We start from the raw sequence: 13,998 nt of genomic DNA, 5'->3' as shown, positions 1-13,998 counted from the left end.
GAACCGGTGAAACAGATCTATACTCTGGCTGGAAATCAAATGGACAGGGCAGGCAGCAGTGGGAAGGCAGAGAGGGCGTGCGCACTTACAGCCATTGGTAAACGGAAGCATTTGCGTCGTCGGTGTCAAAGCCAATCGATGCGCTCCCGGGGTCGGGCAGGGGAACGAGCGCGAATAGCACAAATGGAAGCTGATAAAAAGGGGCGCGTGCTTCTGACGCGCGGCAGAGAAACAGGAGACGGCGCGTTGTGTCGCTACGGCAGCATCGCGTGGGAAAGCGGATATAGCACCGGTAAGAGACTGAACGTATCTCGTTATAGATAAGATGTAAATTTTCCTTAATTCCCAACGATTTTTTATAAAGTATTTTAATGTCTTTGTATCTTCTACCGACGCTATCCGGTCTGCACTGTGTAGTAATGCCTTTGTTCTGTAGCCTACAACCTAAAACCGCGCGACATTTTTAAAGTTTTGCTAAATTTGCGCAATATCCGTCTGAAGTTTATCATGCTAAAGCATAGGGGATTTCGTTGGTGCAGAAAACTCATGTTTAACGATGCTCAGGTGGCAGGTTTCCGTCATTTGAGCTTCACAGACGCTATTTTCGAGAAAAACATGATCAGCAGTGAAACATCTTGAGTTGCACTGAAAGGTCTTTTGATTCAGTCACATCACGTAGGCTTCTTGTCTGTATTTCGGCTGCGCTCTTCATCCCTCTCAGGACTTTGAACTGTGGGCATCTGTCTTCCTTTTGACAGTCTACTTTGACAGTTTTTTGTCTCTATGTGTCTGGTTTGAAACACATTTCTAACTAATGATGTATTGCACCCAGTTACAGCCTACACACACGTTTCCCATGAAGAATGATGATGAGGACAAACGAGGTAAGACACATTCCCAGTTAGTGGTTACTCTTGCAGAGAAGTATATGAGTTTGAAACATATTCGAGTTTGGGACAGTTAAAAAGAAAAAGGGAATATATATGTGTAAATGATGTTATGGAAAGTCTGGGTAAACCCACATTGACACAGTAATGGCAGAGCTGCTGGTTGGGTCCATAAACCAAGTGTTACACGCCCTCACATAATCAATCACTGTCCATTTAGCAGTGAAGTCAAATGAGGTCAGCTAAGACTTGCTGTAGATAAATAGAGCTAGTTGGGCTGATTATTTTACCCAGTTGAATAAATCAACATAATACTTCAGTCAATATAGAGACTTGAAAGTGACCTTTTGTAATCTCTGTAACAGTGGAGACTGGAAATATGTTTGTGTTGAACCTTTTGGTGTTCGATTAAAGCCGCTACTGTTTGTCAGCAAGTCATTTGACATCGACCACAGCGTCATACGTAAGTTATGGAGAAAATTAAACTGTTCCACTGTTGCAGTGGCACAAAAGTAGCAACTGTTTGGTAAAAGTTGCCAAATACACTGCAACGAATGGAAAAAATGTGCCAAAATATCACGAAGATATCAATATCAGATAGACTTATGTTGAATGGGGGAATTGAAACTGATCAGTTTTGGTGGCTTTCATCTTTCAATGCACTGTTAACAATGAAAGCTATTGTGAGAAATTCTTATGATATTCCTTTACAGATGTGTTATTGAACATAAATGTGTCCCAACATTTTAAACATAAAGTCTCATTTAATTTTAATTATGTCTTCTTCATGTGTGAGGATGTGTATACAAAACAATTTGGTTGAGATTAGGAAGGAATTGTGTGAATTGGTCACACCACTGCAGTTCATTTCTGTCTGGTCAGGTGGACATTGCTACCACCACTACTCCTGTAATATTCCAACTATACTGGGATTTATTATCTGTGAAACTCTACTATAGGAACTTCTGCTACCGGCAGACCACATACAGTTATTCTAACTTTGCTGCTGACTTGAACATCTGTCTCAACATCTGTTGGCTATATTTCAGTTCCCAAAACACAAAAATTAAAAACGGAAAATTGATTCATCTCGAGAATATTATTCTGGGAATTTCTCTCTTTTGCAAATATTTTTTTTAGAGCTGTGCATCAGTTTGCCATCCCACACTAGCTCTTCTACCATGCCACAGTAGTGACATTTCACTGGCGTGCCATACTCTTACGTTACACTTGTGATATTTAGCTCTATTTCCCTTTAAGCCTAGTTTATTGCATGTCTATACAGTTGTACATTTCTGTGCACCCGGTCATGTGGCCACTGCCCCTTTTATCGTCTGTCAGTGCTGAAACAACAGGCCACATACATCCAGCTTCTTGATAAAAGGACTCCGGCTGCCAGACTGATGACTCACTTACTGGCTGCTTAATGGCTTTACTGGTGATGTGAATACTATACTGCCTTTTCTGTTGCTGGACACTGATGTTTCGTTTCCAGCTGATGAATACATGCCTGTCTGCACCGGGCATTTAGTGTTTCAGACCGGGTCGCTTTGGTCAGAGTTTGTCATATAAGGAGCAGTGATGAAAAAACTGCTGACTGTGAAAACAGGAAGAATCGTATTTGTGTGTGTAATTATATCTGTGTGTATGTGCTGGATGGTAAATTGAACTGTCAAGCATTTTATTTGAAAACGTAGGAACTGTGCTAGATTCCTTGCATGAAGAGAAGAAGTCCAGCAGCTTTTTCACTTCTCTGGGCGTCCGACTTTTCTTATAACTCAGACTTATCAAAACTACTTTATACTGTCCACTGTAATGTGTAAATATCTATGATCCTTTACATGCTTGTCAGAGAGAAAGTATTGTGTCCATTTTATGGGGGTAATATGGTCAGGGGTCTTTGTTGCTGATCTAAGATCAATCACATAGTTTCAACTGGCCAAAATGCTGTTAATCGGTCAGTTTATATATACACACACACACACACACACACACATATACATATATATATATTTTTTTATTTTCATTTCAAATATTTTGCTGTGCTGTGTGATCTGACAAATTGTAATCCAAACGTTGTTTGTCTCTCAGGCTTGACAGTCCGCTGACGTGAATTCCCGCTCCTCCTCTCGCCACTGGCTCAAGGAGAACAGCTTCATCTGTAAGTTTGTTTTTTTGTTTTTTTTTTTTACTGCTGACTAAGTACTGTATAATATTTCTTCATTGGTTTCTAAGCAGAAGAGATCAGTTTTCCATGAATTACGGGTCTATTGGTTGAAAAAATGACTGTAAGTACAGTACACTGATCTGTGTAAAAGACATTTCTTTAATGCATTTGTACCACTTGGTTCCACTGCGATAGAAATCTACCACTTCAAATGTGAGAATTTCATGCTTTACTTTATCTTAAATGATAATAACCTGAATGTCTTTGGGTTTTGAAACGCTGGCTGAACAAATCAAACCATTTTAAGATGTCTCATTGGGTTCTGGGAAATTGTGAAAGGACTTTTTCACTATATATATTTCAGGATAATGTACTGACTGAACATATAATTGAATAATCACATCAATGATGAATAATGGATAATAATGCTGTAGCCAGCATGTGTGTAAAGGTGGTGGTTGATGAAATCTATTTGTTCACTACCTGTGTCTCCAAGGAGCACAGGTCAGAGCTGCACACTGATTCCTTTGTGTCTCTGTTGTCATCTGAAGGATTTACAGCCATGTTAACACGGGGGGTGCCAGCTGGTCACACTAACCAAAGCGTCGCTCGGTGCCTCAAACCTTGCAGACTCTGCCAACCCTTCTGTTACCTCCGTCATTTGTTATGTTTCACCACAAAAGCTTTAATCCATGTAGTTGGCAGCAGGAAGTTTCTTTTTAGTGAATGCACAACTGATGAAGTGCTCACACAGACAATACTTCAATCACTATTCCTCAATGGGTGTTAAATAGGGTGACTCGAATACGATGAGGTCATTATATGTGTTATTATATCAATATATGTGAGTGTGGGTGTTTGAGTTTGATGGGGTGGAACTGCATCTTAATAACTGGGCTTTTCCAGCAACTCCAATCAAACAATGACTCATCAAGAGTCACAGTTGCCGTGTGTCCTCGCTCATCAATTATTTATCATTTCTTTGTTTTTCTTTTCAAGCTTGATAGGTATCCGTCTTGGCAGTGGCAGCAACATGGCACTAAGAGCTCACGATAAATTAGCATTGATTCATTTCTTTCATCAAATTATTAGAAAGGAAAAATGATAGAATCTGTGATGAATGCTGAACATGACCTAAAGAGTAAATTGTGGCTGCTAGTATAAAAACTATGTACATGTTACATGAGAGATGGTGAGGCAGGTATACCAGCACAAAAAAAACTTTTTTACCCGTTCATTAAATTAGAAACCAACTAAAACTAAAACAGTTTGTAAGACAGCAGGGATTGAAATCAGACTGCTTCCACCAGTTTTTGTTGTGATGATATTTACATTACAACATGACAAACACACGGTGCGACAGCAGAACAATCCCTTACAATCCTTGTGACATGTGGCCTGTCCAGTCTCTCAGCCTCTGTCTTTCTCTCTTTATGTCTGTTCAGTAGAGCAGTGGGTTCCCTGCATGTGACCTCCACAGTGACGTCATCTTTCAGCTGCCACAAATTGATGTGTTGTTTCTCTTCCTCCTCAACAAACTCCTCTGTCTTCACTTGTCTGAAAAGCTGGAATCTGCTTCGCTGCGTGGAATGCAAATTTTCCACTGTGACTTGGTTTTGATTTTAGAAGTGATCTTAGTTGACAAGTGTTGATTGGCTTTTTGTTTTTTCAGTCAAAGAAATAACATAGCTTTGGGGTGAGTGATTAAAAAGAACAATGTATAACTGTTGAGTGAGCTTGGATAGATGTCTGCCAATATTACATGATCCAAGAAATTATTTTGACGTCTAGAACCTGAGAGTTAAATGAACACAGACAGTTTTGTCAACAGTTACAACATCGTTTTACTATGTTGTTCTCAATTATCCACGTATGGAAGTCCACAGGAGGAGGTATAGTTGTTGACAAATGTATTATTCACAACAACTACAACACCCCATAATGTTTACAACTGCATTATGGTGTGTTATAAACTGTTTAAATGTGTATGTGCTGTTTATGACTACCTGTGACCTTTCTCCCTGACAGTCATTCTTGATACTGTAGCGTGTTGGGTATTTTGACAGGCCTCCAAATTAGCCAAGAGTAACTTCAAGGAAAATGTTTAAACTTTTTAAAAAAGAATATTTTGTGCCCTAGGAGACTAGAGGGCTCTGTCTTAAAAGCAGGGCTGCGATTAATGATTATTTTCATCCAAAATAATAATGGATTTGTCATTTGGTGTATTAAATGGTGAAATGTCCCATGCAGAGCCCAAATGACCAACAGTCAAAAAAACAAAATATTCAGTTTACTTTTACAAAGAAAAGCATTAGTTATGAAAATAACATAAAAGATTAATCAATTATCAGAATAGTTGCTGATTAATTAGTGTTGATACTTTGCCTGTCCCTCACACTGGAGTGGCAGTTCATATTTGTAGATATAACAGTTGACAGTTTCATTGAGATGGAATATTCTCAATAATATTCTATGGTTTAAGTCTGGTTTAAGTCTGGTTTAGTCAGCGAGTGCAGAGACACCCGCATGAAGCCCAACAACTGCTTTGTGTGGAGGACATGCCCACACAGACACTGTGGGAAGAAGGGATAAGTTTAGACAAGATAACACAGTGTGTGCCTTTTTTAAAACCTATTGCAACCTTCCAGCGTTGTCTGTCTACTTTTTGTTGACATACAGTTCTCAACCTTATACATTCATACAAAATTAACCAACTAACCCTCCACTGAACATGTCTGGCCAAATATTGATCGGCATCATATTCAATGCTGTATGAAGTGCATTAAAATGGATGTGTCTAAGAAGACGGGGTTTAGAAACCTTGAGCACAAAACATCTTAAGTAAAGGAAACAAATTGTAATCAGTATGCTGTAGTGAATACAGTAGAGTGTTTTGTTGTTGCGTATAGGAGTCATGTATGTCTGTGTTTATTTAGAGTAGTAGCATCCGTGCACATCGACTTATAAAGTAATGTTTGTTTTAAAACTTCACTAAAATGTCCATCTAGATGTTTCAAAAATTAGGTCACATAGTTTTCATTTAAACCAGATTCAGGTGTTATTCCATGGCTAACAATGTACAGTTTATACTTTTAGCCACAGCAAAACTAGTCTGGGGGGGGGGGGTCCTAGGTGGGATTTGCATCATGAGCAGTAATGAATTAGTTTGTATCCTCCCGGCCATTTGTTTAACATTTGTCTTTTGTTCTAAAATAACTGCTTTCATAGAGAACATTATGAAACAAATGAAACAAAAGGCTGAACACAACAGTATCATGTTAATGGACTAATGACAACAATACAACAAGCGCTGGTTTTCATGCAACTTGTGTCGTTGTGCTTTTAAGTAACCTTGTAACTGTGTAATTGAAAGAAGACAGTGAGTTTGAAGCCTTTGTGCTCCAGACAGCACGTTCTATAACCTGTGGAACAAAAGAGACGAGGCTGAGCTTCTTTTTCTCTGTCTCCTCTTTCTTCTAGTTGCTTCTAGGAATTGTCAACAGTGATTTTGTTTGTTTTTTTTTCTTCTTTTCAACCTTGAGCTCGATTTCTGAAGGTTGACATGACAAACAATAAAATGTTCACATGCTTTCAGAATGTGTCAGTAACATGAGTCCAGCGTAGATGCCATATGATAAAATACCGAAATCTCATCTTTTTACTAAATACAATATAAAGTAGATGCATTTCAGTTTGCTTGTTTTATCACCTGAGAAATACAGTATATAAAGTGCATTCACAAAGTGTTCAGACCCTTTCAATTTTTTTACATTGTTTGTTATGTGGCAGCTTCATGTCAAAAAGGAAAGCTGAAATATCACACTGACATAAGTATTATTACTATGACACTTGAAATTCAGCTCAGGTGCCTCCCATTTCTCTTGCTCATTTTTGATTGGGGACCACCTGTAGTCCATTCAGCTGATTGGACATGATTTGGAAAGGCACACACTCAGCTGGTCTGGTTTTTGCTCTGATATGCATTGTCCGCTGTTGGACCTTATAATGACGGGTGTGTGCCTTTCCAAATCATGTCCAATCAGCTGAATTGACCACAGGTGGACTCCAACCAAGGTGATCAAGAGAAATGGGAGGAACCTGAGCTGAATTTCAAGAGCCAAGAGAACTTATATCAGTGTGATATTTCAGTTTTTCCTTTTTAATAAATTTGAAGAACTTTTCACTTTTTCATTATGCGGTGTAGATCAATGAAGGGAAAAATATATATTTTTTTAATTTTAGCATATGGCTGCAACATAACAAATGTGAAAAATCTGAAGGGGTCTGAATACTTTCTGAATGCTCTGTATATGCACAGTGTCTTTTATTTGGTCTTTTAACTTCAGCTCAGTGTCGGAAAATCACCCCAAGGGCAAGTCTGACAGGCAGTGATTCACACCAGTGACATCAGTTATGTCGTCAGCGGACATGCGTTGCGTTGCGTTCCAATTGTTGTTCCTGAGGTGTGAATAAAGTGGGTGTGTTGTTGTTAAGATCCAATAAATGTGGGTGGGCCCAACAGTCAAACAGGACCTGCCGCTGTGCTGTCAACAGCTGTCGTGTCTTGTGACCAGAGCTGCTTACTTCTCCATTTAGCAGTCACAGTTTGATGAAGTGATATTTGAAACCTCACGTTGAATATTGATTCATCTTCCACTGAATGGTTCAAAGCTGGGTAAGTTCAGGCTTAATAACTGCCTAGCATGTTTTTTGTTTTTTGCTGTTAATGGTGCTTCATGTAAAAGTAAATGAGATTTCTCTGGATGTTAATGAGTGACCACTCTAAAGTCAATCCATCATGGTTGTGGCACACAGATGGTTATGAAAGCTCGCATTGTTGGACTGCAGGGTAATTGAATGTATTATTAATGGAGTTCTAAACATTATTTCTTGAGGCTCTTTTGTTTTGGTGCCACAAAAGCTACTTTTGTGTGGGTGATTTTCAGTGTATGACAGCTACTGACTCACCCGCTTCAGCTTTCCGTTGTGCGTGGACACCGTGTGACATACGTAGATTGACTGGTCAGATGGGCAGAAATGCAGCCTTGCTAACCTCATAGGTAAAATATGTGACAGATGTGCAAACATCGGTTATGATAGCGTTTTGAGTTCCCCATTTTACAGTACATGCCATCAGAGCATTAAGCATTAACATCCATCCATTCTCACTCCAGCTTATTCCTGTTCAAGGCCACTGGCGATGGTAGTGGGGGGGCTGATGTCTCTTTCAGCATACAGGCAGGAAAAGGATCTGAACAGGTCACTCGTCTGTCACATGCACAAGCCCATTCACACTCAGATTCACACCTGCACACAAGTCAGAGTTTTCAGTTCACTTCATGTGCACGTCTTTGGATTGTGACCCAAATAACTCCACACAAAACCGCCAAACCACACTAACCACTTATTTTAATTATTGATTCGTCTGCTGATCAGTTTTTTTTTTTTTTTTTTGATCAATTAGTTATTTGTTTTATAAAATGTCATAAAAAGCGAAATAATGCCGATAGGAATTTCCCAGGGCCCAAGGTGGAGTCTTTAAATAGCTGGTTTTGTCAGGCCAACAGTCCAAAGCTCAAACTATACAATTCACAATGATATAAAATGTAAAATCCTCAGATTTTAGAAGCTGCATCAAGTACATTTTATGCATTTTAGCTTAATAAATAACTTAAATGATAATGAATTAATGCCAATTAAGTTTCTCTCCATCAACAACAATAGATTAAATTGCTTCAGTGCTACCTCAAACGCCACCATACGGTGCTGTGTATTGAGGAAGATGATGCACTTGATCTGCTGCAGTCTTTTCTTTCTTCTCTTTGCCCAAAGGCAACACACTGTCCTCATACATACTTAATGCATATGTCGAAACTTTTTTAGGTTTGATGGCAGAAATAATAGCCTTAAAGCGAAGTCCATCCATGGCCTTCAAAATGTCCTTGAGTTGTACATAAAGAAAAGAAGCAGTCTGCTTTTTGTTATTTTCGCTGTTGCAGTGATGATATATGCCTCACACACTATCCCCTGGTGTTCTCTTCAAAATTCTTACAATCAGCATCTTGAGTGCTGTCTCATGACCTTACAATCTGTTTTGCCCGCTTCACATCAACAACCAATTATTTGTAGAGGTACAGGCAGCTACCACGGGGATGGCCTATTGCTGGGGCTACAAGTATGAGAGGTCACTTGAAGTTTCTCTCTGTTGTGTTGTGATCCTCTTTAAACTGAGCGGTCTCTTGGGTTTACATGCTCTTCAGACTCTCATATGCTCATTCCTCCCTTGTATTGACAGAGCTCTGACCTTTCACACTGAAGTGATTATAGCTGGGAACAAGCATCATAAGAAAACAATTATGTAACCCCGTTCTTCCCGTAGTAGTCTTAATAAGAAGATTTTTTATTCCATGGATGCAAGTACAGCTTCAACAGTAATTACTACTATGTCTTTTCAAACAAACAGATTAATAGATAATGAAAACCAAAGCCCTACAAAGTAGGTACAAACCAGATGCACACATACATTAATTAAAATCCAAGCTAGCAGTGTAATGATCTCATTGAGTAGAAATATTCTCAAGGCACAAGTGACGTGAATGGATTAATACATTGGCAATGTTAACAAACATATCAGTCATTGTGGCTGTAAAATACAAATACTGTTGAACTGTGTTTAGTTGCCCTGAACAGTAATTTTTTCCTCACACTAGTCAAGTCCTTGGAGATATCGCAACCTTTTGGAAAACTAACTTTTGAAGCACAGAAACAAACAATTAAATATTGTATGCCACCTGAAATCACAGTAAGTGGTCTCTTAGAGGCAAACAACTCCCCGAACTGCTTGTTACAAAATAAAACACAGCTACACGGTCGCCGTTTATTGAGCCTTTTGGATATGGTGTGCACAGAGGGAATGGCTTCTTAGTGTCCTGACCTTTCTGAACATTTCCTCTGATGATTTGTGCTAATAGTCTTAACACCATTATAGGATCACACTTATCATTGCTGGACTTGATGACACGATTTGACACAACCTCTTTCCGTCTGTCGTCTCTGCTTGTTCCGTAAAGAAATTTTTGGCTCTGGGGTCCATTCATCCAACCTTAATTTATACCAGCTTGATCTTTTATGGAAGGACACAGGACTTGAGAAAAACTTTTTAAGGATGCTGTGACAGAATGATTGAAAAAGCCTGAGGTTCCCCAGGGGTTTTTTTTTCTTTTACATTCAATTTGGAACAATAAAACAATTTTCTGATGGAAAGAAAATAATTTTCTTGTGAAATTTATGAAATGGGGCTTTTCTGACAGGATCATAGCTGAAGCGTTAAATGATCTAACAAGTTGTCATTATAATGTTTTGATTATTTCGCTTGATCAATTTGAAAAATAACTTAACCATAATGTTTATAGCCACTCTAGAGATGTGGGTTCAGGGAAAGCAATGCTGACAATTTTTTTTTTATCTAACGCCATCATCAGATCAGAATTTCTTTACTTTGTTTTTTATGACCAAATTTCTGCAAAACTAGTGTCATTCCCATCAGTCTTAAGTGCAATTTGTATTTAGTGCTAATTAACAAGTGCTAGAATCTTAATATTCTAAACTAAGATGATGAACATAATAAACCTTTTTAACTGCTAAACATCAGCATGTTAGCATTGTCATTGTTAGCATGTCAGCACATTCATGTGAAAATTTATCTCAAAGCACTGCTGTGCCTTAGTGCAGCCTCACAGACTCATTAGTGTTGTCTTTTAGCGGGGATGTTACGATAGAAAATGATTTGATCCAGTCAACGCATATGCTGAAAATGTGTATAGTTTAGAGCTGGCAGGTACTAGAGCACATATATGACACTGAGAACAACTTGGACTGACACTTATCTGATTTATTTATTTAACTGTAACTGTATCATGAAGTATAAATAATTTGAATAGTTTCTTATGAACCACCGAATACATCTATGCGACCTCATACATTATTGAGAACCTCTCCCTCCTGCTGAGATTTAAACCAGCAGCTGAAGAGTTTTCTCACAGAAACACTGAAACACTACTCACAGCACTGAATCGCTGTGTGATCTGCTGCCTCATGTCATTATTTTTTTTATTTTATTTTTATTTTTTTGAAATAATCGCTGAGGACAGGAGGAAGCCGCACATATAGATGTTTGTTTTGAAAGCTACAAACAAGATTGGGTTGTTTGCGCAGATGAAAAACTCTCTTCTCGTGCCACTTGACTTGGCAGCAGCTGGAGAGCAGCAACAACAGCCTCCCTCAGCAGTAGTCCTACACTGACAAGGACACAGTGCCTGGCAAAGAGGGGGAAATGTGGGAGGGTTGACACAGGGTGGATCAAGAGTGACATGGAAAATATTGATTCATTTCTGCCACATAGATTAGTCACCCATGTGTACTCAGAACAGGCTGCCAGAGGAGACCCGACTAAAAGACCTTCAGGCACATACTATCACACAACTCCCTCTCACCGTGAATTGTTCTAACTGGGTGTATGTTAAGACCTGATGCATACCAGGGTTAAAACGAGCATTGTTTTTCTTTTGGCATATTTTAGCAGATTTACTACAAATCCCACTCGACATCACTGTTACCCATGAGGCTAACATTAACCTTTTCATGTACTAATCACCATGTGTATTAAGTGCTGAGGGCTGACATTTATTTTGTTGGTCTTTACCGGTTTTTGATTCAAATCAGAATACGGCCAATTTTAGACTTTTTAGGCAACTTTAGTTCAGAATCTGGTATTTAGACACATTTAAGAAGTTTAATTTATTTGTTAAATGGCAAAAGGGGCAGACATAGTCTACAGCCGTGCTTAAGCTCTGTTAAACTCTATGTGGAAACAGCTCACAATGACGGTGCTAACGTGCTGATGTTTAACAGATGTAATGTTTACCATGATCACCATCTTATTTTAGTGTGTTAGCATTTGAACATTTGCTCATTTGCACTAAACACAAATTGCAGCTGATGGGAATGTCATTGGTTTTGCAGGGATTTGGTCATAAACCAAAATATTGGACAAATACAAACTTTGACCTAATAGTGGTGCTAATGGTCACTACAGTTCATTTCTGTGGGGGACACGAGTATCAATCCATCCAATAGATTATATATCTCACATTAAACCAGAAAATGTCAGACTCATAATGGCGCCAAGGGAAAAATCAGGGAAACACAAAGTTACATAAAGTTTCATTTCAATCGATACCTGTTGAGATATTTAAGTCTGGACCGAGGTGTTTACGATAAACCAATATTGCCATCCCCACAGTCATGCTGCCATGCCGCTAGCATGGCTAGAAACGTTTCTTAAAGTATCCAAAAAAAGGATTTTTTTGGTATTGGTGCTTTTTACTGTGTTTTTTACTTTTGTTTGAGTTCATTCCAATACAATATGAATGTCTGCTTGTACAAACTTGTAACTGCTGAGATAGGTAATCCCCACAGTTCATGTAATGTCTGCTTTTTTGTTTAAGTTGTGTAATTCAGTGCGTAATGCAGCGCAGTGTAGACTTGTCAAATTACTGCATTCAGAACTGCATCGTCAAGTCAGGACGATAACGCAAGTCAAACAACACCTGCAGACGTGATGTTTAGTGTGAGGGAGGCAGAATAACTTTTGGGACTGGTTACTTTATCATTGCCTTCCCTTCCCTGCCTCCTCCTCTCTGTTTCCCATGTGCAGGCGTACTGGTGAGGCTGCCCAGAGCAGGAGAAGCAGGAAAGAGCTGCCTTTTCAGAGGGAGGATCAGATCTGAGACACAGAGAGAGAGAGAGAGCGAGAGAGAGAGGGGGGGAGAGAGAGAGAGAGAGAGAGAGAGTCTGGCTGAGCATCCCTCAGGATGAAGAAAAGCAGGAGCGCACATGGGGTTACACCAGACGATGTAAGTATTGATTTTTCCAACCCTCCATCTGTGCAACCATGTACCCATCCATGCATACATTACACGGCCACTCATGATTTCTCTGCCTCTGAAATTCTGCATCTCGCCTCTAAAGTTTACAGCCTGAATTCTGCAGTTTGCACAGTTAACTGTAAATTTTGTAACGTTTGCCTTCCCTCCTGTTTCCTCCCCAACCAAGATGCAATGAGAATACAGTGAGGCAGCGAGTGCAGCATGTCTGTGCGGTTGTCGGTGACTCATAAACAGATGACTGTACTGTACACAACAGACCGCTATCCGGCAGGACACACTGCAGAGAGGGAGATGATGTGTCTGTTGGAACACAGACAGGGGGAGAAGGACAATGTGTTGTGTGTGTGTGTGTTTGCTAGAGAGAGTTCGGATGATGGAGACAGAGAGTTGAAGACTGATGCAGAGTTTAGCAGGCAGAGCGGGAAGAGGGAGGGGGAAGGTGTTCACACCAGGAGTAATTTAGACTCTAGAGTGAATGGAAACATGGACAAGAGGAGGAAGGATACAGATCTGACGGAGAGGCCCATCTGTTTCTCCTCTATGCCACCGGTGTTTATGACTGGGCAGGCAGACCAGATCATTTACTTTGACATTGTCCAACCGGAGCTCAGAGGCCAAGTTACATCCTGGATGCCAAAATGTTCCTGCTGTGACTGGCCTCACATCATCACATAATGTAAACATATTATAAAACTTTTCCAACAAAGGTCATTTCTCACTTTTTATGAGTGAGAATTCAGTCCAGTTTAATAGACTTTAATAGCCATTAATGTCAGCAGTGCTTAACAGTGATTTTCTACTTTCATGCCTGCAGTGATTTTTGTTAATAGCAAATACATTTTTCAAAAGTGGGCATCTCATTTTGGAATGAAAACCTTCAATTAATAGCATCTAAAATACTATTTTCTGCTAGCTGGGATGTTTGTGGAAGCTTCTTTAATGTTTAACCGGTTTTTGTATTTCAGTGTGCTGTAATAGACACTAATAATACTGTTCA

The 13,998-nt window shown here is 39.4% G+C and overlaps 1 protein-coding gene and 1 long non-coding RNA gene across 2 annotated transcripts in view; both read left to right on the top strand.

Annotated features, from left to right (window-relative positions):
* Positions 1 to 241: 241 nt before the first annotated feature.
* LOC111228757 lies at positions 242 to 12,883 on the top strand. The gene is made up of 4 exons (XR_002665380.1): positions 242 to 292; positions 833 to 884; positions 2,979 to 3,048; positions 12,770 to 12,883. It is a non-coding gene; the product is annotated as an uncharacterized LOC111228757 (long non-coding RNA).
* A 16-nt stretch (positions 12,884 to 12,899) lies between these two features.
* LOC111228756 (cAMP-specific 3',5'-cyclic phosphodiesterase 4B-like) overlaps positions 12,900 to 13,998 on the top strand; it is a 34,790-nt gene continuing 33,691 nt past the window's right edge. Inside the window, exon 1 of the mRNA XM_022754780.1 lies at positions 12,900 to 12,968. Within this exon, the coding sequence (XP_022610501.1) occupies positions 12,927 to 12,968 (42 nt within the window). The 5' untranslated portion in view covers positions 12,900 to 12,926. The remainder of the gene's footprint in view (positions 12,969 to 13,998) is intronic.

This window comes from Seriola dumerili, unplaced genomic scaffold (assembly GCF_002260705.1).
Source record: "Seriola dumerili isolate Sdu_G_001 unplaced genomic scaffold, Sdu_1.0 BDQW01000226.1, whole genome shotgun sequence".
NCBI lineage: Eukaryota > Metazoa > Chordata > Actinopteri > Carangiformes > Carangidae > Seriola > Seriola dumerili.
The sequence above is the reverse complement of the archived record's forward strand: the minus strand, read 5'-3'. Positions and strand labels throughout refer to the sequence as shown.